Source organism: Chiroxiphia lanceolata, chromosome 3, assembly GCF_009829145.1.
Source record: "Chiroxiphia lanceolata isolate bChiLan1 chromosome 3, bChiLan1.pri, whole genome shotgun sequence".
Classification (NCBI taxonomy): Eukaryota; Metazoa; Chordata; class Aves; order Passeriformes; family Pipridae; genus Chiroxiphia; species Chiroxiphia lanceolata.
Window position 1 is genome coordinate 95747919 of NC_045639.1, and position 24911 is coordinate 95772829.

Here is a 24911-nt window from a genome sequence, read left to right on the forward strand (position 1 = left end):
TGTACTTTGCTACAACAGAACTCGGACTCATACTGATAATAGCCACACAGAGCTGTTCTGTTACACCCAGTGCAAATCTGGTGCATGGAACAATAGCAGACAAAAAAAATTAATAAAACGCTTGTTACTACAACTGCTCAACAGTATCACCATTTCCTCTTGTGCTTTCTTAAGTTTCCCAGGGGCAACGCTGAAGGGAAAAAAAAAAAGCCCAAAGATACGATTCAGTTTAAATCTTCTGGGTTCATTCACACAGAAAACACTACACATCAGTCCAGACACAAAGCACCAGCACTGCTGTTAAGCTTTGTGATAATGAAGGGTAACACATCTATGGAGCAGTCAATGGAATGCACACTGTAAATCAGGAAAAGCAATAGCCACTCATGAACACTGGTAATTGGGATACAATACTGAGAGCCAATCAAACAGCACAGGAGAGTTACGGCTTTCATGTGAATAATTTATTCTTTTATCAATTAAATTTTACCAGGTACTTATTTACAAAGAAACTTTTTGTGGACAGAATTTACATCAGCTACTGCACAATTTTATTCATTACTAGGATATGATTAGCATCTTTCCCATGTTGCTTAACAGAGTTGGTTTTGATCAAATAGGGTTATTCTTTTGCCAATTATTTGTTTGGTTTAGTTTCCAAGTGTGAACAGAATTTGTACACAAGCCTTTGCTACAACTAAAGATTTCTTTTTACAGAACTAGTTAATAGATGGAAACAGAAAGGTTCCATCTGTTATTAGCATTTCTTTATTGAAGTTGGGATTTAGTTTTAGATTCAATGAAGGCTTTAGGCATTTCCATGTTAGGCACTACAATGCCTCTTTACCGAGACGGCACCCCTGAGAAGAATTCAAGTTACCTGCTTGGCCTCCCAGTACAGTGCATGGAGTAGCTCACCTTGGACTGGTAACCCAAAATACAGAGCCTGTCTGCAAAAGCTTTCCAAAGAAAACTTGCCCAATTGTGCAAACATTTACTACATCTGTCCTGACTTACCCACCCAGGAGCCGGAGCCTGAAATTTACCCAGAACTCAATGTGCAGGAGCCTGTGTGTGCTTTTGGAGGATTTGCAAGAAGCTCATCCCCGAAAAAGAACCCAGGAAGTGGTCCCAATACAGTTCTTCTCAACAGTCATCTAGATCTGAGAATGCACACGCGCGTGCACACACACGCGAAGTGCAAGGCCTCACTTCAGCCCTTATTCAGCTTAAGGGAATTCAAGTCTAAATCCTCAAGCAGATGACCTTGAAAACAGGAGTACTCTAGGAAGGAAAAATTATTGCCTAAAAAATTGGAGCAGAAAAATTATCTCCTGCATGTCCCACTAAAATGGGAGGACTGGAATACTCATGGAGAAGAAAGATGACAGAGTAAACTATGTCTCTCTGGCTAGTCTCCAATTCGTCAGTGAGGATGAGGGTTTGAATTTACCTACCTTGACAATCTGTGAGATTTTTTAGCCAATTAACATACAGTACAAAATGCATAAATATTTAGAGATGGGGGACTAGCTCCAAGAGGTCCTTTAGTCCATTGACAATGAGGCAGTGGAAGATGTGGATTGAACGCTTGCAGGCTAAGAAAGCACACACAGATCTCCATGTTCCCATGCAAATAGAGTAGCCTTCAGGTGACTCTAGATAAAACAGCTTTGTCTTCAAAGCAAAACAGATGCAACTTGAGGGTGGTCTGGCCCTTTAATCTGTACCATAAAACCCTATTAGATCAGTGGCTTCTAGGTATCCCATCATCTAGTTTCAAAGGAGTTGAGGTGGTCCTTAGGTAGGTGTGGAACTGCTCCGAGGTGGGCAGCTCTGAGTGAGTGGAGGAGAACTGCTCAGCACTTCTACATGTCAAAGGGACAGTTGTGGCTAGGTTTAAATTAAACTGAAGAGTTCTGGGATGATAATTTTGGTCTTCAAATGCCTGAAGATTACCTAAATTCTGGTTTTTGTGCCCAAGTTTGGTGGGGTTGTTTGGGTGAAGATCTAATTGGGGGAAAAAACAACTCTCAGCAAATCTGCCTCAGGCTTACCAGGGAGGAAACAGAGGCCACAGAGTAGGAAATCTGGCTAGAAACATGCCTCTGTTGTCAATCATCAGGCTGTGACTATGCAGAGTGTACAAAGGAAACAGGTTTGATAGACAGCTGCTAATGAAGCCCAGACTGCCCCCATTGACACTGTGTAAACAGTGAAAGCAGGTAAGCACTTGATTCAACCTTTTCTAAAAATAGGAGCTAGCAAAAATACAAATCACTGCAGGTTCACTGAATGCTTATTACTATAGAACTTATTTCCAAATGTATTTCTTCATAGTGTACAGCAACAAATACTGGAAGAAAGGATATGGTTCATTCTTTCACGGAAGTTTGCAGCTATTTTCACAGCTTAAATCATGGAGACTTCCCAAAACTCGTTTAAAAGCATTTTCATGCATTAGCAGGAATGAAAGTGCTTAATTAATGCTTAATTAATAGGAATGCAAAAGCTGGCTTAATGTCTCGTTATGCTGTAGTATAGGAACTATACTACGTAATACTTTGAACTATGAAATTGTATTGTATTGCAAGATAAAACAGACATTTCCTTGTGTGTGTTCCTGGTGACTCTACTATTTCAAAATCTGGCCCAGCACTTATGCTAAGTTTAAGTATGCACCTAAGTGTTTCACTACCCAGCTTGAAATACTTTCTATAGTTAACATAAAAATTATGCCGAAGGCAAACACATACTTTTTCTTTCCTGCTCAAGCTACAATGCTGTAATTTAATTTAGAGTCAACATTTCCAAGGATTCTTGTCTGAGAATTAAATCCAACACTCCATGAATGGTATTAAATTCCACGGCACCAACCTGTACTGAGACTAAGATAAACATCACACTCTGCAGGCCTACAGCTCCTGCCCGCCCGACTGATGCTTTAATTAGTTCACTAGGGAATAGGCTCACTAGGCTAAGAACTTTTAAAACTGGACCACTGTTTTCTATAGCATGGCTAACCAGATCAACAGTGTTAAAACAGAAGGAGAAAAGAAAAAAAAAATTTAAGTGAACAAAAGAAGTATCTACAAACTTCACTACTCTCTTTTGTAAAGATGGTGTCTCTTAGGACAGAGCCTGCTGTCTTCCTTTGGAACTAGCAATTACATATAAGAATGCTAAAGTCCTGTTTAACAAAAACATCTTAATAAAACATAAAAAAATCTGCTTTCTTTGATGTAAGGTCCCTATGTCTTTCTAAAATATGAATCTATACAAGAACTTTGAGCAAAAACAATTCTCTTCCACAGTCCATGCCAGTTCCACACTGAGTACACAGTGATGTACTAGCAAAAACACAAGTTCCTTTTTTCAGAAAAGGTTTCTCAGTGTTTTACCATAAAGCTAAAACATTTGCCTTGCCTGCTGATTTTTTTGCAATATAAAATGTATAAAATAAATGCATGTGTCCTTTTCAATATACTATGTCTATGTAGACAATTTACTCTTTTCCAGTTCTGAGTAACACGACAACTTTCCACAGGCAAAAAGGAGCTTTGTATGGTTTTGACTCATTAGGATGCTGCTCCACAAACAGCTCTCTTGGGAAGCTTAGAATCACAATGACAGCGTATGCTATCAGCACGTACTGCATTTAACAAGGACTTATTGATTACAATAATCATGAGATCAAAATAAATAAAGCAGTCTCTCAATCAAAAGATAGGAGGTAACATCATGCTAGTGCACAATATAATCGACATGTGTTGCGCATTCCTATTTGCCATGTCCTCCTTTGATGGTCTCGAACCAAGCTGGAAAAGCCTCTTGCCACAGGATACTGAACATACAGTGAAACATTTAAGCTGTTTACAGTCAGTTTCAAAGAACTTACATTTGGTTTAGGTTAACCTTCCTTGACCTGCAGTTAATTAAAGAGCAGATGAAGTACAAAGTTTTTCCCCAGCTCTAGTGGCATACATGGTCACATCAATTGGCTGCAGTCTGAACAGCTTCAGCTCATTTTTGTTATAATTTAAAATCTCTGATTAAAAAAAGTAATAAAACAATGTCTTTTTATATAGAAACCGTTGCCTTTTTCAAATAAAGAACATATCAACATTTCATATGTGCTATAATATGCCACATTTTAAAAAGGTAACTTGACTTTTTTTTTTTTTTTTTGTATTCCAAGTAAAACATGTGGCACTCATTTCTGTTACTTAAAACTTTAAGTCTGGTATATGTTAAATCATCTGTGGTTGAAATTCCTGGGACCACACAGTGCCACATCTTCCTTAAACCATCTATTGCACCAGAAATGAAAGGCTGTGACGGAGATGTTCTTCCTATACTTTTCTGACACAGGAAATAGCTGGTTTAACATACAAACAAATTCAGCTAAACTATGTTTATCCCTCAGTATCATCCTAGACAGAAAAAACCCAAATAGTAGAAAAGGCTCCAACCCAGACTGCAGCTATGCGTAAACACACAACCAACACTAAGTCCCATTATGACACTGTTGTCAGGAACATTTTAGATATCCAGGTGTAAAAATGTTTTTCTCAGATTGGGAATTGGCACAAACATAATCCAGAGATTATCCAATATAGCAGCTTTTACTTTCATGTGCTTGGCTTTTCACACAAAGCACAGCAAACATGAGAAGAGTTACAACCAGCTCAAAACCTTGGGAGCAGAGAGGAGGAAAGGGGGAGCCCCTTTTCTCTGCAGACTCACCAGGGGGAATCCTCTCTATAGGTGGGAGTTTGTGGGTCTCCCATGGTTGCAACCCAGCTCCCCTCTCAGGAAGCCAGAGCCAGGCTGACCACCTCAGAGTGGGAGGGAGCCCTCCTGGTCCCCTGCTTTGTCCAGCCTCTCGGGTAGGGTAAGCACAAAGGGTAGGAGAACACCCTTGACATCCAAGGGAGCTTTAAGAAGCTCCCCGTCAAAAGTGCCCTTGAGCCCACCATCCGCTTCCACCTCGCCGTCCTGGGCTAGGCTGAAGCGAAGGGTGCCGGTCCGGTTGACGCAGTAGATGGTGTTACCCAAGGGGGCACAGCGGAAGGGCTGGATGGGGCTGCCGCTGGGCCGCAGGCTGGCGCACTGGCTCCAGCACTTGGCCACTGTGTTGTACCGGAAAACTTCGACACCACCAGCGGCCCCACCACCTGGGCCCGGCTCCCCACCACGGCCACTGCTCACGTCGAAGCGGTAGATGAAGCTCTTGAAAGCCACCATGTCCGCTGAGCGCCGGCGGCTGCTGTTGTAAGGGCACTCCTGCCACTCGTCACGCTTGGGGTCATATTTGAGCAGGCGGTAGAAGAGGGAGCCTCCTGACACATAGATCTCCCCATTGCAAGTGGTGGCCTCATGAGCCACAGCGAAGGCACCCTTGGGCAGAGGTGCCACAGGGCTCCAGCGGTCAGCCCGTGGGTCGTACCTCTCCACAGTGAAGAGGCACTCACCCCCCACAGCGTACAGGTAACCATCCAGGGCCAGCAGCTTGAGCTGCGAGCGGGGCTGGGCCAGCGGCCGCACCTGGCTCCAGGTGTCAGTGAGGGGGTTATAGCAGAAGACCTTGTCGGAAAGGCGGGCCCTGGGCTCGCTACCCACCGGTCCTGTCACGATGCCCCCTGCTAGGAAGAGGTAGTTGTGGAGGACACACATGGCACAACCCTTGGCATTGGCTTCCTCGGGCAGGCGTGTCAGCACCCTCCACTCACCGCTGGCCTCCTGGTAGCAGTGGATGAGGGAGCCGCTCTCCTCCAGGGACACCACGGAGGAGGGGCTTTGCGGCCGGCTGCTTTCGCGGCTCTGTGGCCGGCTGCCGCCACCCGGCCGCTCGAAGGCATCGCTGACCTCGGCCACCAGCAGGCAGGGTCGGCCGGCCTCCATGCGCCGCTGCAGGATGAGGTCCCGCTCAGTGCCGCTGAGGCGGCCATACACGCTGGGCTCCCGCAGCACCTCCAGGTAATGGTCGCTCATGAAGCGGTAGGTAGCCTCCCGTAGCTCCGCCAGCCGCTGCTTCTTGGCCAGGCAGAGGAGCTGGTAGCAGTTGCCAAGGCAGAGCTGGGCGCGCATGGCCTCGGCGGCACAGTGCAGGGCACACGGCATCTGCAGGACGCGGGCGCCGCTCACCACCTCCGCCAGGTTGTCGTGCCGCACCTCTCCCATGCGGGCCGTGTACACGTAGTCGATGAGAAGCCGCAGCGCCCCGTAGCTCACCCCCTTCACCCGCAGGACGTCCCGGGAGGCGCGGGCACGAAAGTAGTCACTCTTGGCCGCCAGCACCGCCTTGTGCGCCCGAATGCGACGCCCCGACACCTCGATCACAAGGTCGGGCTCCTCCGCCGGCCGGTCCCGCGGCCCCACCACCTCCTCATCGTCCTCCTCCGGCTGGCAGGCGGCGTTGTTGATCTCCCACTGGCTCTGTACCACCCGGCCGCCGGCCGCGGGCGGCTGCGGCTCGGCGGCAGCAGCGCTGAAGCAGAGGGAGGAGCTGAAGCCGCAGGGGGCGGCCGGGGTGGGCGGTGGCGGCGGCGGGGGGGCGCCGTTGGCGGCCCCGCTCTCCTCCTCCGGGGCTGCGCTGCCCTCCAGGGAGCCCTCCATGGAGCCGCGCTACCTTTGGCGGCGCCGCGCCGAGCCTGTGCGGAGCGCTGCCGGCCCCGGCGGGGCGGCCATCACCTGCGGGGGACACACAACAGCACTCAGCATCCGTGCTTGCCTCCGCTCACCCTCCTCCCCTTTCCCCCCGCTTCTCCGGCTTAATATTGGGAGCCGCTACTCTCGCAGGCGGGGCCGTCTCTGGTTTCCGGGACTAAACCTCTGCTTCTGCTTTCCCCGGGGGATCCACCCTGCGGCTCTGCCGCCTCCCTCGGCCCGGGACTAACTGCGGTAGCTCAGCCCCCGAAAACCTGAGCTCTCTTGGTGGGACGGGGGGTCGCCCCGATGAACACCACAACAACCTGAAAAGCAATTCTGTTTTTCCTGTAGCTGTGCAAAAACTTTAAGCAGTTTGCAGGCACCGTATCCTTTTCTTGACAACTGGTCCCTACTCTGTGCTGGGTGACGAGCAAAAATGTCCTTAAAAGTACTCAGGAGTACTATCACAATGTATTCACCTTGTGCAACTATTTCAGTGGAAGGCTGAGGCTGCAATTGATTCTGGAAGGCGATTCCCCACTAGTCAAGTTTGTCTTCGCATGACCTTTGTGAAGTATTCTTCATATCACTGCTCCTTATATGCATTCCCTCTGTTTAAAAGAAAGTGTAAAAAGCTGATTAGTTTTAAAATCGACACATTCTCTGTTCACTCAGAAGTTTGGGACTACTAGAGCATTGTTTCCTTTAACAGAATATCTAGAGTATCTCAAAGGGACAATAAGTATGCTAATAATTCTGTTTACAAAAGAAAGGATTTTTTCTGTTGTTAGGACAAGCAAGCAATTTCACACTTATGTAGCAGCATATGTAGCTGTAATGCACTAGCAAGGTGTAAATCGGATTTCCTAAATCTGAAAGATTTACAGTTTCTGTTAATAAAAAGCAGAAACAAGCATAAAAATCACAATAGATAATTAGAACGTTAAGTCTCTTCTGGGAAACGGCAGGCTACAGGGCATGGCTGCAAGTAGGTTAGTCCCCGTCAGCACAATCACCACCCAGTGACTTCACAAATGTAGTTTTTAGAATTTAAAAAAGTGCCATTTGTTTGCCTCATGTTTGTTTATGAATTTCCCAGGCTCGGTTTAGGTTTTGATGAATGACACATGAAAATTGTCCAAATGTACTTAATTTCATTTAATAAGTATCTGCAGCTCTGATTCTATGTTTAAGGAGGTTATTATTTCCATCCAAATCCCTGCTAGCAGTTTTTTCACAGTTCTCAAGGAACACTAATTTCTATGTAAAATATGCATTGTGACTTTCTTTCAGCAGAGATGATTCGTTTACCTTACTAAATTAATATTAGGAAAATCTAACTTTCTGATTTTTTTTTTTTAATTACTGAAAGCATAATTAGTAAGTGACATTGTCTGGAAACCCCTGACATGTACATGAAACCTAGAAGCCCGTACTTGCACATGCAAACTATACTTAAATGGTAGTATCAGTCTTCTCTTATGGGTTTTTATTTTGTGGATTTTCCCTGTGAAGTGCTTTCTACATTTGATCACATTCAGTTAGGCTGAATCAATGCTGATGTTTGATTTCTGGGCACTTGAGACTTTGAGACCATAACAAGGTTTCAGTAGCATTTGCATATTCCTTACTAGAATGAGCAGATTTCACAAACTTTGTATTCCTCATCTTGGTGTTAAAAAATCTGACACTTAGGAACTTTTTATGACATTGTATGAACTTCGGATAGTCTTACTGGCAAATTTCCTGCGGTCTAGACCCAAACTCTGTAGGTCAGGTTTTACTGAGTTTTCTGCAGCTTTAAATAGACAATGAGAAATGCAGTGATCTGTGTGTACACTTGGTGTGTCTGTGGAAGATGTATAGATTCATTATTAACTTTAACTGGGCAGCATCCCTGTTGATGTGATTATGTTTGTCACTGAGCCTTCACAGTACTGAATTCACTATGTAACCATGTTTTATGCTATTTTATTATGCTGTAGACACTGAGATTAATCTTCTTTTTGCTCCAGGCCTTCAGAGCCCTGATAATCAGCTTTCTTGAAGAGCAACAACTGTAACTGACATTGGTGAAACGACAAAGGTCCAGTGGAGGTGGCTAGGAAAACACCAGGAATGCCAAGCTCAGATGTACAGTTATATTAAGAAAATTGCTACAATGTGACACAAGTAAGTAATTAAAACATTTTTGTGTCTCCTCTGCTCTTTCTTGGGCTTAGTTCCCCAATATTTAATCCTTATCTTGATACAGTTCTGGATAGCTTGAACTCCACAATCATGAACATTCACTGCATTCTAATATACCTTCCCCCGTTGCTCTCAATATTATGCCCTTTCCTGAAACACCTCACTTTTGACACCACTTTTACTTATGTTCCCCCGCTACAAGAAGGAATGAGTAGCTTCAGATAGTTTCAAACTCTCAGTCTACAGTTTGATTTTGCAAGTGAAATTATAAAGGAAGAATGAAAGAGAGTGCCACCAAAAATTAAAAGTGTGGGTGACTAAATGGGAGAAGTCAAAACCAGTAACTGTAATACTAATAATATCTCTGTATGGTGAGATGTATTTCCTGCATTATGTCTCAAAAGAAAATCACCATTTAGAATGTTCAAAGTTGTTAAAACAGCAACCAGAAAAAAGTGATCTTTTCAATTTTCTCAGCTAATGAAAAAAGAAAAAAGAAAGGGTGACATCCTCCTAAACACAGTTATCATACCTTTCCTCATATTCAGATATCTGCTTGGCTTAGAAGTTTGACTTGACACTGAAGTGTTATTGAGATAGAAGCTGCCAGCCACCGCAGTCGTAACAAACACGTATATTAGCATTCTCCTGAGGAATCACAGGGAGAAAGAAGGACTGATGGTATGGCTTCCTAATGGCAAGCAGCAGAATTCTGAAGAAAATGACCTGCTGGTATATCTAAAGCTAACCACCAAGAATATGTTTAATTTTATGCTGAGCATGAACAGGACTTCAGTCAAAGTATCACATGCAATTAAGGCAACAAGGAACGCTACAGGGAAGCTGAAGATTTAGAAAAGCTGAAAGAGGGTTTGGAGGACTTCTGTCAACAACAGCAATGACCACTCCAGCAATCTCAGCACCTCTGTCTATCTGAAAACAAAATATAGGCATTACACAAAGATGAAGGTGAAAAAACAATTCAGAGAAGTCGTGGAACCTTCCCATTATTGAGCGACTTGCCTGATCTGAGTTAAAAGGTCATCGATTTAGTATAAAACAGGAAGATGCTGAAAGGGGCTGGTGGAAATACAATACTGAACTACTTCTCCATTCTTTTTTTATCTACAGTGATCAAAGAGTTGTATTGCTGTTCTAACAACACAGAACATTCAAAAGTTACAGAATCGCAGAAGATACTTGATAGCTGTGCTGATTCAGAAGAATCTGACCCCCTAACAAACTCATTCAGCTTAAAACAAACTTAGTTTTAGCACTTTTTTCAAAACTCAGAAACAGGATCGGTACTGGAAAAGGAAGCAAGCTGTTTACAGGACACGGTATCTATGGACTAATCATATCACTTTTTATACTGGGGACTTTTAAGTTAGAAGCTGAATTACTGTTTTCATTATCATGGGCTTGGTCTAGGGATGATGTAATGTTAATGGACAGAGGAGCTGCCAACAAACATGAACTGTATTTACAGACTTGGCAATGACACAATTACAATATCCTGGATGTGTGGCCCCAATCTCAGATGCTGTGAGGCATTGCTCAAGTAACAGCACAGATAAGAAGGCGTAGTTTTTCTGACAGAGAAACTGTAATGAAGAGCTGCAGGTAAAGTTTCCTGCATTCATTTGGCAGTCCTTCTGATAAAATCCAATTAAATGCTTGTACTGCATTGTTCTCTCTTTACTTTTTTTTGTGCAGTGCCAATAGCCTTTGACCCAAACCCTGTGCTGTAGCAAGACCCACTTTCTCTAGGGAATATGCGCATGTGGGAGGAATTAGGTTACTGCTCTGCAGTTCACAAATGAAAACTGCTCTGACTAAGTCTCGGGGTAAATAAAAGCAGTGCTTTCCCTATCATAAGCAACTCTAATTTACATATGCAGGCTGTCCTCCCAAAAGACACACCAGTTCAGAAATGACTGAATGCTATTCTGCTCCACCTTAGTCCAGGAAATGCTTTTGTAAAAATTTGTACTGCCAAATTTTACTTCAGTAGAGAATTCCCTTGGGATATGGGCGTCATCTGATTGAGATGATTAAGGCATCCAAAGAGGCAGAATCATCAAAAGAGAAAAAACATCCCTTGTATTTATTTTAAAAACTAAACAATGACTTCACACTGGCCAGTGTGAAGACATCCAGCTCAGACCAGAAGGCAAAATCTTCTAGGAGGCAGAGTAAAGTGAAGAGTGCTTTGCATGTTTATAAAAATAGTCTGTTACACTCCTGCTCATTGAGTAGATCTGTGAAATCTGGAGGAAAAAATGTTTTCTTTGTAAATGGGGAAAACATCTGGAGCATAAAGATGCCATTTTTCTGAGAGGGCTTGCACCAAGTGAATTCTTGGATCCTACCACAAATTTTCACTCTAAATCTTAACCACTTGATTAGCCTCCTGCTTGTAAGAAAAAAACACAATTGTCTTTCAATGTGCCACCTGAAGAAATACAGCATGAAGAATAATTCTTTTTCTTTTCCTTTTTTAAAATTAGGAGTGCTCAAAACCAGGATTACAATACAATCCTAGTGTCTTGCCCTGACTGCTGGACCTATGTCTTTTGTAGTACTGCATTCACACTCAAGTTGCCTATGCAGCTTCCTTATGACCTTTCAGGGTCCTGTAATTTTCTCACAACATGTAACAGAGGTACGTTTCTATCTCATAACTACAAAATTTTCATAAAATCGTAAAGAAAAAAAAATTAAGAAATGCAGCTTATGATTATAGACCACACAAGACACACGTGGGCAGCAGTTCCTCATCAGAAACTGAGGAAGAAAAGGCTGTGTGTGTCTGGGCAGGGAAGAAGAGAGAGAGGAAGTAAGTTATAATAAAAATATTATCAAAAGCCTGATTAAATCGATATTACAGCTAGCAAATCCAAACTAAAAATATACAAGTTCTAAACAGTCATTGTGACCAGAGAAAAGGTTTCCTTACAGTAATATCCATAGAGGCAAACACTCTCTAAAAAGGAAACTATCTTTTTGAGTTCCTACCACAGTTTAGACTCCTCAGAAATAGTTAGGGAGGAGCAGGGTCTCTCAGCAGTTCTCACAGAAAAAGGAAATAACACTCCCACAAAAGCAAAATCTAGCAAAGATTAAGTGCAAGTCCTCTCCAATATGTCTTAGATAAAAGAAAGTCTAACAAAAAAAGAAGAGTCAGAAACAAGTTTTGAGTGATTACAATACCTTTGAGAAAAACTCTAGAGCTGATGTGATGTCTTTCTCACTAATGCACTACAGATCAGGAGATAATGGCATGGCAATACTACACCGAATGCAGCAAAACTCTTTATGCACCATTTCTGCTAATTCTAGACATGGGCCAGCAACTGTCTAGTTCTAGATATAAGGTGACAGCATGTGGTCATGGCTGTGATAAACTGGAGTTTGGTTGCTTTCATCGTATCTGGGCACAGTTAACACTACATTTAGTGAACAGTGCTACCAAGCTATAGCATGGTGCTATAGCTGAAAGAATAAACACAGTCCTTGAATGTGTATTCTGGGAAATAAGGAGTAACACTAGGGAAAACGTTACCTTTCATCTATAGCATTAGTAGGTTTGCAACGTAACATGGTGGATGAATGGATGGAAGTAGGTATGTTCCAGGCTTTACATTTTGGAAGTAGCATTTAAAAAGCTGTGATGACAGAGAAAAGTACTAAATTATTTCACAGATATTAAAAAAAAAAACCCACTTCAGTGAGAGACTCACAACAACACTTTGCAACCAGATACAAGCTTACTCTGTCTCCACACAGTGTACACCAGTCTCAAGCCAACTCCCAAGCAAAAAGAGGATAACTAGCTTAGGCACCCCCTAACAGCCACACTTCCATGGCTTTGGAGAAAAGGTGGCTTGTACTAGTTTCTTGGAGAACTAGTAGAGCAAGGCTTAGCCCAAGAAATGCAGTGCTGACAGTTCTTCAGGGCTTGGTATGTTTGCTCTGTGACTTGATGACTGTGCACAAGAGTAGGCACATGAAAATTCTAGATCCTGATGGCTTTCTTAGGCTGATGGAGAAAACCTTAAACAAACCAAATGTAAATGTAAACAAAGCAATATATCCACACTACTGAGGGGAAAAAAGGACAACTAGAGTATTGTGGATACTGAAAGTTTACATTAATCGATGGGGAAAGTGAAGAATGGGCTCAAGGAAAAGAAATTCATAGAAGGCAACCAAATACACAATAAACACAAAAGGTACATCCAGCTTAGGAGGATCCTGCGTGGGAAAATGGTCAGGGTATTAATATTCGAAGATAAAGTGGTAAAGTAGTATCCCATGGAGAAATACACATTTTTATTCTGCTGCACACTTCTTTGAATACTGGATTATGGTCCATGTGGGAGGCAGGATGATGGTCTAGGTGGACATTTGATCTGATATGAGAAGATTCTTATTCTGATCTCATGAAAGGGATCATGACTGTGTGCCTTGGGGAGTCCAAGGTGACAGAATTTTTACAGGAGAAGACTAGTTCATCTAGTAATCCTTTCTGACCTTAAGTTCTAGAAATTGCCATACACCAGGAGCACTAACTTGAAGCAAAGCATCAGCTTGTGATGATTAAAAGCCTCATTTAAGCATTAGTGTGTAATGTTAGAGTGCAATGTGGTAATGTTGACTGCAGAAATGCTTTTCGGCATTAAACTGTATGGTCAACAAATTGCAAACATGTTCAAAATCTCTACAACCCTTTGGCAACGTTGGTACAAATAAACAAGGAGGAGAATATCCACTCAGAAGCCAAGTCAAGCAGAACAGCAAACTAGTTCAGACAGAATTTTGAAAATCAAAGTAGTCAGGCTTGGTTTTGCATTTCAGAAGAGCAGTTATCTCCATGAATGGACTGTACTCTTTCAGTGCACCTTCTATGTATTGCATTTAATATAGAAGATGGGGCAATGTATTTGGAGGAAATTAAATTCCTGATTTAAGAAAACTGGGTTTTGCTTTTAGTATCATTATGGAAAGTACATACAGATTTAAGAGCCCAAAGCAACACAAATTTGCCAAAATATGTCACCATTGTGCTTGAGAAAGACAGAATGTGAAAAGTAACAACTGACTTCAAAGGGAAGCAAACAGCCCCATTTTTCTGAGACTTATGTCTAAGAAAAGGAAGTAAAAGAAAAACTTCTAGAGGAGGCAATTAAAGAAAACACTTCTTTTTCCTGACAAACTCTAAATATGATACTTAAGAGAAAAAAAGCCCCTCTTTTAGAGACTGAACAGGCTCACTGATTTACTGACAAATTAGGTAAGCGATGCTTAGAAAGGCAAAGGCCCTTCAGATATATTGTGAATGGCACCCTTCTCATTTTTGAAGAGCATATATTGTTTCTTTGCCCAGACACTTCTTCAAACTTAAGGTTTACAATCAATCTAGCTGCAACTAAAAATTATACCACACATAGTTCAATTTACAGAATATTTCCAGCTTTCTGCAGACAGTCTCTACACAGATTTTGGACTAGATTCAAAGGTGGAGAGACCTGCCGCAGTGCTTAACACGGCAAAGGCTGACTTTGAGGGCAGTTTTAGCTGGCAGATGGTAATGCAGCAGAGATGTAAGACCCAAGAAAGCCAGATCAGATAGCAAAGCAAAACCTCCAGCATGACAGCCCTAATCCAAAAAGAGGAAAGCAATCAGCTTGCACAGACTTCTCTCTGCCATGGCAGAAATGCTGCTGGTAGAGTTTGCTGTTGGGCCTGTAACTGTGAACTATTAGGTGACTCATAGGAGTCTGGCTTCTTTTATTTATTATTTCATGAAAATCAAGCCAAGATGGAGAGATGTGGGGCCATATTCCTACACATAATTGACCTGTGAGTGGGATGCACCTCCCAGTTCTCCTGCAAGGGCAGAGACCGACACTGTGTATCTGAGCTGTACAGCACTGCTGATCTACCTGTAACAAGCTGCTGGAGTGGAGTCTGGAACACACAGATGGCTTCTGTACACATAGGCATTGTGTGGGTACAGTTAGATGCCAATTGACTCAGATCCTCAAAAATCGGCATATGAGAGCTACCAAGGGCTAGCCAGTAGAAAAATACCAAAGACCATGGTGACAAAGTGCTTAGTTTGTACAATCAGGAGACATTAGTTCTTGCTTTAAAAGATAGCAGTACTGATTCTTGCTGCTACTTTGACTTTCTGTACAACAGTTAGAGATCTAACCAAGCTACATGGAAAACATGCCAGTGCCCTTCCTTTGCCTGACAAGAGTAAAACCCCCAAATGTCAACAGAGTGCCCAAACTATCAGGTCTATGAAAGGTTACTCTCCTTCAGACTAAAGCTTTTCACAGAAACAATAAAAACATTTATGAGGGTGAGTAAGAAGAATCCTTGGTTCTGTTCCCTGACAAAAGGGAAGTTTCTGTTCTTTCTATTGCCTTTGGTGGGTCAGGGCTCAGTTGTATTGCCAGGAGATCCAAGCCATCCTGAGTTGGGCTAGGATTGAAAAACACTTTTGCTGATCTCAAAGCATAAACATATGCTGGAGTCATAGGTACTTTTGTGGCAAGCCTTTACTATCAGAAGTACGTGCAGGCTGTCAGTACAGATTTCACCAAGAAGTGGGAATGCTTTTAGCAGCAATGATGTAACTGAGGGCTCAACAAAATATGAGGCTACTCCATGTGATCATTGGAAATGAACAGGGAAAGAAGAGAAAACCGACTGCAATGCATGCTGTTTATATTAGTAGAAGTTAACACTTACTGGCCATTCCGAGACAAAAATAAAATAAGTTTCTAATCAAACACTCGTATTTTCATGGCCTGACACTTTCTACATTAGATGCATAATATTTTTTACTATAATGTGAATTTCATATGCTGAGCCTGGGTGTAAAGTCTAATATTTTCTGGCTGCACTGATTTCTCTGACTATACTCAAAAAAACTATTTTTTTTTCCATTTAACAGGGCAGATAGGTAATAGTTAAGATGCCTACATTTAAGGAACAGAAAAAATTGCCTGGTTATCTAATCTTTGCAAGAACAGGCCAAAGAATTTTATTCCTGTACCATGCCAATAACTTCTGGTTGAATTAGGTTAAAGCATTGTTCTGCTCAAATAATCCATCTCACATCTATATGGTTTCTCTGTTTTGGCCAATGGCCTTGGTGGATATTCAGGTGTCATATGGATCATCCTGAATACCTTGGAAATGTACATGATGCTTTTCACCTCAGAATTCACTTTTTTTGCCTTTAGCACTTTCATATCTGCTGACTTGGCAGCATCCTGTTTTCCCAAAATGATCCACGCTCTTTATGGAGAGACATACAGACTGGCAACACAATCATGAAGGGTGATGATGACCACAGCTACCTCAGGACTGTCCTAGCTGCTTTTGGACTTCCTGACACAGAGGAGATGTAAAGACTATAGTATGTCTGACTAATCTATGATTCAAACTTATCCTTTTAAAGTGCTACAGAATAAAGGGTTGTTAATGCATGCCATTAAATTTGTATCATGTTCAATAGTCATGTTCAATAGTGCATTTATTAGTTAGCAATCTAGACAGAGCTCTACAGTCAGGACCCGGAGTAAGAAGACAGACCTTCAAATTAGTATAAGAGGCAGAGAGGTGTTTGGTTTCATGGTTATGATTTAGAAGGTGTGAAAAGAAGCAGATTCAGGGGTCCCCATTTGTGGTTCTTGACCATTTAAAGATTTTGATGTTTCACTCCTAAGTCTAAAGTTTGGTTACTTCTGATTAGAGAGAGATTTTAGATACACATCAACATCTCCTCAAAGCAAATACTGAGGCTTTTCAACCACCACTCTGAAAAGCTGCCTGATTTTGGCGGTGCGATACAAGTATTTGTTTCCTGTAAGGCTGCAAAATATCTTGCCAGGAATACTGTCCAAGCATTAAGCTAACTAATAGATCCTTACAACTCTGCTCCTTATCTTAAACATCTTCTGTCACAGTGAATGAGTGGTATAGACCTCATCCTGAACAACAAGAAGCAGCAGCAGTGAATTTTATCATGTGAATGCACATAAAGTGTTTGCTACCCTTTTCCTAGGTGTAAAACTTCTTGGGACACATGACACTGACTAACTCTAAAGCAATACACTCAAACAATGTTTACTTTTACTGTTTTTCCATCTGCTGTGGAAACCAAACTTCAGGACCCTATTATCAGTTGTTATTAAACAAGAATTATATCTGTGTACTGCTATGGAAAGAATGAAGCTTGTGCTAGTAGCTTGCAGCTAGAAACCCCCACCGAAGTTTCAGAGCATTTCGATAAAGCCAGAGTCTGACATCACTTTAAATCCTAACCCCATTGTAGCCAAGGGAAAACTCCCATTAACTTCACGAGCATCTGGATTTCTTACACTATTGTATTGGGTTTGCATGGTGATGTTTTGGCAACAGAAGAGCTCCAGGGTGGCTTCTGTGAGAAACTGCCAGAAGCTTCCCCATGTCTGATGGGGCCAATGCCAGCCGGCTCCAAGACAGACCCACTGGCCAAGGCCAGTCAGCGATGGTGGTAGAACCTCTGGGGTAACATAGTTAAGAAGGGGAGAAAGTTACTGCGCAGGAGCAAATGGCAGCCAGAGAAGACAGGAGTGAGAATATGTGAGAGAAACAACTCTGCAGATATCAAAGTCAGTGCAGAAGGAGAGGGAGGAGGTGCTCCAGGCACTGGAACAGAGGCAGCTGCGCCCCTGCAGCTCATGGAGGTTAATGGTGGAGCAAAGATCCACCTGCAGCCTGCGGAGGATTCCACGCTGCAACAGGTGGCTGCTGTGGGTGCCATGACCACATGGGAAACCCACACTGGAGCAGGTTTGCAGGCAGGACTTCTGACCCCACAGGGGAGCCACAGTGGAGCAGCCTGTTCCTGAAGAACTGCAACCCGTAGGAGGGACTCACACTGGAGTAGTTCATGAAGAACAGAAGCCTGTGGGAAGGACTCACACTGGAGAAGTTCATGGAGAACCACCTCCCATGGGAGAGATCTCTTGCTGAAGCAGGGGAAGACTGTGAGGAAGGAGCAGCATATAAAACATGTGATGAATTGACCAAAATGCCCATTCCCTGTTTCCCTGAAGGAGGGAGAAGATAAAGAATTCAGGAGTAAAGTTAAGCCCTGTAAAGAAGAGAGGGGTGGTAGGAAGATGTTTTCAAGATTTCATTTCTATTTCTCATTATCCTACTCTGATTTCCCCATGTCGAGTCTGTGTTGCTCATAACATTAGCTGATGAGTGATCTCTCACTGTCTTGATCTCAACCCACGAGACTTTCATTTCATTTTCTCTCCCCTGTCCATCTGAGGAGGGCAGCGATGGAGTGGCTCTGGTGGGCATGTTCATCCAGCCAGGGTTAATCTACCACAACTGTACATAGAAATGGCTTTTTTTGAAGTGAAGCAATGCAGGGAGTTGCAGTAAAGGAAAAATGAAGAAAGCTACAGGATAAGAGGAGAACTCTCCCATGAACAGATTTGTCTTTGACTGATGGAATCAGAACATTTGTTGTTCGCATGCCATTCCCATAGCAAAGGCTTTTAGTTCTTATTGTATAACACTCTGAAATATGCGTTGCAGAAATAATAGTTTATCTTCACATCTTAAGGCCTGTTCTTCCAATTTACTTACAAGAGAGGGAGAGAGAGAAAAGCAGATCTGCTTCTAAGAAAAAAAAAACAACGCACTATTGTTTAACTCTGACAGGTTGATAGTCTGAAATTAGTCAGAAGTCCAGGAGCTTTCCAGCAGTTACAGATCCACATGCAAAGCTTACTCTGCTCCTTAAGTACTCCTGAAGGAATCAGTGTCCAGAAAAACAACAAGCAGCTTGTGCTAATCTATAAATGTGTACATGTAAAATAACTTCAATTAATGCAAATCATGTTGTGACAGACAACATAACAGCATGGAACCTGCTTGACCAACTTATGCCAATGTGTATAGAAAGTTTGTGGTTTCTGGAGTGGTTCCAAGTAAGTTAAAAAAGGCTGTCAATCCGTCTGTTTTAGCCAGAGGCACAGCAATGGCAGCTCATGAAACATCACACTTGAAAAGCATTTATATGACACATCTTTCTTCTCCCTCTGACACACGGCACAAAATCTGTAGAACCACTGAATTTTTTTCTCCAGCTTGTTTTGCATTAAATAAACTGACTTAACCAATCATGAATTCCTGCTGTCCTTGCTGATGGGGTATAAGGAACTGGAAAGTACCAAATGTGCAGTGCAGAACAAAGGACCCAGACAAATCTTTTTTACAATAACACTCAATCCCCATATACAATACTGTTGCAGTCTGAAATTCAGATACCTGCAGAAAAAGAACTGCTAGGATTAAACAGGAAACCTTGGGCAACATAGGCTGAGATAAATCCCTTAATCTGAAGGACTGGACCTTCCTCACAAGACCTGTTGATGTACAATCATGTGGATTAATCTGGCTCCTGCAGCAGGATAAGGAAGGACTTTGAGATGAAGTTATCAAATCATGTTGAAACCCCTTTGTTTTCTTCCCCCCCCTTTAATCCTGGTTAAGGGAAATATTAATCAATTGTGTAACTGTAGCAGAAACCTGTGTAATCCTCTAGTTAACATAAAGCCATCCCCTAATTTACATAACTCGTCCTCCTCATTAACATGTCCAGCCCTCAAGTATTCCAGTTTCTACCTCCATATCTGGGATCATCTTAGCTTTCTAGACCCTTATACAATACTGACCCACTCTTGTAATCCTTTCAATGCCAAAACTGCCAGTTAGCATCCAAGGAGCATTTTAGGATGAGGCCAAAAAAAAGGCTGGAGCATTTCCAACACTGTCTAAGGAAAACACAGGTCCTGATCCTGCAGAGTTACAGGCAGATTTAAATGGTCTGATCCCAGGACCAGCCCCACTCCTAACGCCAACTTCTGCATGTGTAAACTGGGTGTTTGCTTAATTAACTGCAGGAGGAAGACAAAATCTCTATCCATTCACTGTATTGTCACATGGTTATGAGTGCTGGCACAGGGAATTGAGCAGTAATGTACGGCCCAGGCTAGAGAAGAAGCAGGGTCCCTTCCTGCTCAGGGACTGCTCATTCATAGATCAGGTTAAACTGGTTGTCAAATCCTGAACTGCTATAAAGTAATTCTTCAGTGAAAGGAACTAATCATGTCTGTTCTCTGACAAAACAACACCGAGACCAAAAAAGAAGCAAAAAGAATGATGTCAATTCCATTGAAAAATAAAACAGCAGATATAAAAATGTCACATCCAGAGAAGGCTAATGGAAATGAGCTCATTTTTAAAATGGGTATTTTCAAGGATGTGAAGAGGTATAAAATGACTTCTCTCCTTCTCTTCACGAGAAAGAAACAGGCTTCCAACTGCAACGCTGCACAATGTCAGTAGGGATAAATAGAAAAATGCCTGCAAAATCCATACAGGACCTCACCAAGAAAAAAAAAAGTATTAAAAAAAAAAAAGCTTAATTCTATGTCAAAAGAAATTGCAGGATTTCCTTTCATGTTTTATTATACCCTTCTTTAGCATTCAGCAGCCCCTAGTATCCTCTTGCAACAGGATACTACAGGATGCCGAAACCCTGGTAAGTAGGATCTGGATCCAGTCATCTAACCACATCACTGTCTTCATGGTAACCTAGGCAAGCCCTAAATACTATAATCCTGCTTTACTATAGTAAAGCCAGTTAATGGCTTTCATTGAATGTTCCTGCCAAATAATGGTGCTGTAATATTTATTGACATTTGAAGTCTGTTCACCTCTTTGGACTATTTGTTATACTGAAAAGTGATGATAGCGCAGCATTCGTAGAAGAAAGAAACCTATTAAGGATTTCAGTCTTTTGATACTAAGGCACAGTCCTGCAAACTCCAGCTCCTAAGACTGTCACCACTGACTCAGTGCCACCATTGCCAGGAGTCAGTCCTGGAGAGCAGAGAGGAGCTGGAACAGGCATGGGAACAGTCCTTGGCTCTTTGGTAGGTTCTCCTCAGACAGTGCCATTAACAGTGAATGACCAGAGGATCCCATTGGCATGCACTGGATGTCCTAATTAAAGAGTGAATAAATGCTGTGTGATGCGCCCTGGGCAGAGAAGAATGCAGAACAAGTACGACGGGCCAGAGAGTTAAACAGGGGAGCAAATATTGTTTTGCCAATATTAGTGACAATTTAATTATTTTTTTTCCACAAACATTCCACTTAATTCCTTTTCAGGAGACAGATGGTTAAGTCTCTGAAAAATGGAGGAGCTGTTTTGCTTCTCAGATCATACAGAGTGATTGTTCTATTTTATTGCTATTCTATTTTTTATTGCCCTACTTTTTTCCTAGCTTTTTGTTCTAGTTTTCTATTGTTCAATTTAATTGCTGTGGAAAAGCTTTACAGAATGTCACTTCTATAGAGCTTTATTTTTTCTTGATAGGTGAAAAAAGTTGGCTATACCATGTAATACTATCATTGTCTATGCTATGTGTAGGTTTGGGTTCAGGAGTCGGCTTTTTGTTGCTTTAAAAACCAGACATAAAAACCTACCAGCTTCAGACAACTGAAATTCAGTAGGACTTTTCTTCGGGCATCTTCCACCCTGCAAAATCCTGCACGCATGTGTTCACCCGGGGCTTGCGTGTGCTTTTAGTAGGATGGGGAAGCACGCCATGAAGAATTTATAGCGGGAAGCAATCTGCTGCTCTTACACATCCCTAAACGTTAGTGTAAAGAGTCATTTAGATTTTTAATAGGTCAGCAGGATAAAAAAAAAAAATACGCAAGCATTAGGGTTGGCTCTCTCTCTGACATATGGAGAAGGGATATGGGGATATGCCCGGCCTCCCTACTGCCCAGAGGAGAGGGATTAAGGGGGACAGAGGGAAGAGAATAGCACGATTAAACCTGACAGTGCTCCAGCATCCCCCCTCACGCTCACACAGACACACAGACACACAGACACGGCTACCATGGTTCCGCGTCCCGGTTTGTACCGCAGATATCGGCAGATACCGGCACCGATCCTCCCCACGGGCTCCCCACAGGCTCCGCGGCGGCGGCCGGGGAGGGGGTCTGGCACAGCTCCGGCTTCGAGACATGCCCGACCCCGACCCCGCTCCCGTCCCGCGGCCGCGCTGCCTCCCCGCTTACCTTCCTCCCGCGGCCGCCGAGCCCCGCTCCGCTCGGGGCAGCTCCTGCAGCGCAGCGGCCCCGCCGCCTCGCCCACGGCGCGGGAGCCGGCGGGGAGGCCGGGGAGGCGGGGAGGGACTGGCGGGGCGATGCCAGGCGAGGCAAATGGCTGAAGCGCAGGGGCCGAGCTGGCGGAGGGGCCGGGCGAACGCGGGGCCGCGCTCAGCCCCTTTGTTCGCCTGGCAGGCGGAGGGGAGGGAGGAGCGGGCACGGACCTGTTGCTACCGCTACCGGCGGCTCCTGGCGAGCAGCAGCCTCTGGGCCGGGAAGCTGCGGGGTGTCGGCGGTGAGAAGGGGCGGGCGGCGGAGCGGCCCCACCTGCTGAGGAGAAACTCCCCCCGTGCGGCGCCGGGCGGGAGTGACGAGTCCTCCCCCACCTCCGGGTGGGGCCATGTCTGGGATACCCGTGGCGGCGGCGCCGCTTCCCTGCCTGAGGCAGGGCCGGGGGCTTTGCTGCCGGAGCCCCGGGTGACCGCGGCCCCCTAGGACAGCCCAGCCCGGCCCGGCCCGGCCCGGCCCCGCCGTGCTCGCTGCGGAGAGCGACGGGGAGGGTTCCCAGGCGGAGCCTCTGCCTTGTTCAGGTCTCTGCTTCTGAGAAACAACGCGGAGGAGGCCAGGTGGCTTCTGTTTGGGTGCAGTTTGCGCCAGGGTCCCATTTTTCTCTGCGCTTCAAAGATGAGACTCTCATCAAGATTCCCAGAAATAGACCCGCTTCTCAGTTTCTTTAACCCCCCCGCACGTTACGTTAGTTGTGCCCTGGGTCTGCTCCCGACGCAGGCAGTGGTACTCACCCAGCTCACGCCGCACCGCGGGCTGCAGTTTGATTTCTGCGAAGACGGCAGACGTGCCGCTCTATCTCGGCCTTTCTGAACCATTCCTGGTGCCAGGATGTGTTGTATTGCCATTGTAACGGATAGATTTCCTATGATGCTGCTGCCTCCAAACACGACTCATCTGCAGTTTTTCTCTTTTCTCCTCTCCATTGACTCCAGGGTCCCGTCAGACTGGTTCCCCTGCAGCTGCCCAGCGAGTGGCTCCTGGCCCTGGGAGACACTCCTGTGCAGACTGGAAAAGCTACTACTCCGTCTCCTCTCTCAAATCAACCTGACAATTAATTGCTCTGTGCTGGCAGTATAGCCATTGCAGCTGTATGTTTTTCCAGCTTCGTGGTGGTGATGGCTAAGCGTAGTTGAGTGTCTTCTCCTTCATTTTGTCCTGTTGCCCCTACTTTTTGACACTGGTTTTGCTAAAACTCTTATGTGTTGACTTAGCACTTAATAAACTAAAGTGCTTGCATGCAGTGCTGGGTAACTGTAACCACTTGAAACCCTTGGCTCCACTCACGTTGTGCACTTAAGAGCAGCGCTTAACCCAAAGGCTGGTTTTCAAGCTGAGGTCATGTCTGATCTCTACTGAGAGAGGCCAGCCTGCTTCTAGTTGCCATAAAATAGATAAGTAACAATCACACAGTGTTACAGGGGTCTTAGAGTTGTCAGTAACCACAACATGTGGCTTTAGCCTAATTGTGAATTTCCCACTGTGCCCTGATTTGGGTCCTTTACGAGGTTAAACTGTGCCTGTATGTGGTTTTATTCCTGGCTAGCTGGAAGAAGTTTCCCTGTGATGCAACAGATCCATTAAAGCCTGCCAGAAATAACTCTTCTCTTCTGACATCAGGAATTATTCTTCCTGCTGTTTCATATTACTTTAAATACTATATATTTCAAGATTACACTGAAAATACAACTGATACTGATATGGGAAATTATTTTCACTTTTAAAATCTCTGTTGTTCTATTCTTAGGTGGAGGACTGCCTCTCCTTAAGGTGCCTAACTTCTGTTCACACTGATGAGAATTATGTGACCATGGTAGCAGTATAATATCTGAGATCATTTGAGATCATTCTGACTCATCCTTTCTGAATACATGACAGTTTTAACCACAACTGGATTTTCTTAACTCCTCTTCAGGTTTAACTGCCACATCACATCCCAGTCTGGGTGTAAACAGAGGTGTCTGATTTATGGCTTCTGGAGACAATTTGAAAACCAGTGGTGGGTAGGAAGTAGCATATTGTGTTTTTATGGGCCATATTTGCCCCTGTGGATGGAGCCAGCAGAAGACCTATACAAAATCCAAGCTCCACGGAAGTTCTAGTCTGAGAAGTCAGGTAGCCCTTAGCTGTTGCAGACTTTATCATCTGCTCCCACTGAACATGCCAGAAGCAGATCACGTAAAATAACCTCAATTCTGCTTTATGGAAGTTTAGCTTTGGGCAGGAATTCCCTAGTGTCATAAGCCTCAGTCTACTGTCTTCCCTCTAAGTTTCTTTCCAGTCCCCCACGCCCCTCTTTCATTAAACCTATTAATGAAAACAAATACAAAGGACAGTTGCTGACCTCTCAGCACAACTTTTGAAAAATACTGCTGCTTCTGTGGATCATAGGCTGGGACACTTGCCATGGACATTAAGGCTGCTTATTGCCTTTCAGTTTTTAGTAGAATTGGAGATGATGCTAAAAACTGGGACACCCATTGTAGAAATCATCTCAGTTCTACTTGTTTGATTTCCCTATTTAACCTGAGTTCCCAAGGCTCCATTTACAATTAATGTATAGGAATAACCATGTCTGAAGGGCAATTTTTCTCGCCTATCTTAGGATGAAGTGAATCATCCTTTGGTATTTCTCATTTCTCTCCATTAGTTGTAAAGTCATACTGGTACAGCTGCAGACAACTAATTTTAAACACTTAAATTACATGAGATGAATCATTGTCTCAGCATAGAAAAGACCCTGTCCTAAAGAAAACAGGTATCACACAGCTTACGTGATATATAATTTGGTG

General features: G+C 43.7%; 1 protein-coding gene and 1 long non-coding RNA gene across 6 annotated transcripts; one reads left to right on the forward strand and one right to left on the reverse strand.

Moving 5' to 3' along the window:
• Nucleotides 1-442: 442 nt before the first annotated feature.
• KBTBD11 (kelch repeat and BTB domain containing 11) lies at nucleotides 443-22948 on the reverse strand. 5 transcript variants are annotated; one of them, XM_032683351.1, is made up of 3 exons: nucleotides 22854-22948; nucleotides 7131-7262; nucleotides 443-6693 (listed from the first exon to the last, which is right to left on the reverse strand). In XM_032683351.1, exon 3 carries the CDS (start codon nucleotides 6616-6618, stop codon nucleotides 4840-4842), a length of 1779 nt encoding a protein of 592 aa, XP_032539242.1. In that variant the 5' UTR covers nucleotides 6619-6693; nucleotides 7131-7262; nucleotides 22854-22948; the 3' UTR covers nucleotides 443-4839. The 5 variants fall into 5 exon arrangements, with proteins under 5 accessions (XP_032539242.1, XP_032539244.1, XP_032539240.1 ...); XM_032683353.1 differs by lacking the exon at nucleotides 22854-22948 and adding an exon at nucleotides 22381-22400; XM_032683349.1 differs by lacking the exon at nucleotides 22854-22948 and adding an exon at nucleotides 22024-22360.
• LOC116784586 lies at nucleotides 5701-10492 on the forward strand. Its single transcript, XR_004356156.1, has 3 exons — nucleotides 5701-5979; nucleotides 8667-8823; nucleotides 9973-10492. It is a non-coding gene; the product is annotated as an uncharacterized LOC116784586 (long non-coding RNA).
• Nucleotides 22949-24911: the final 1963 nt, after the last annotated feature.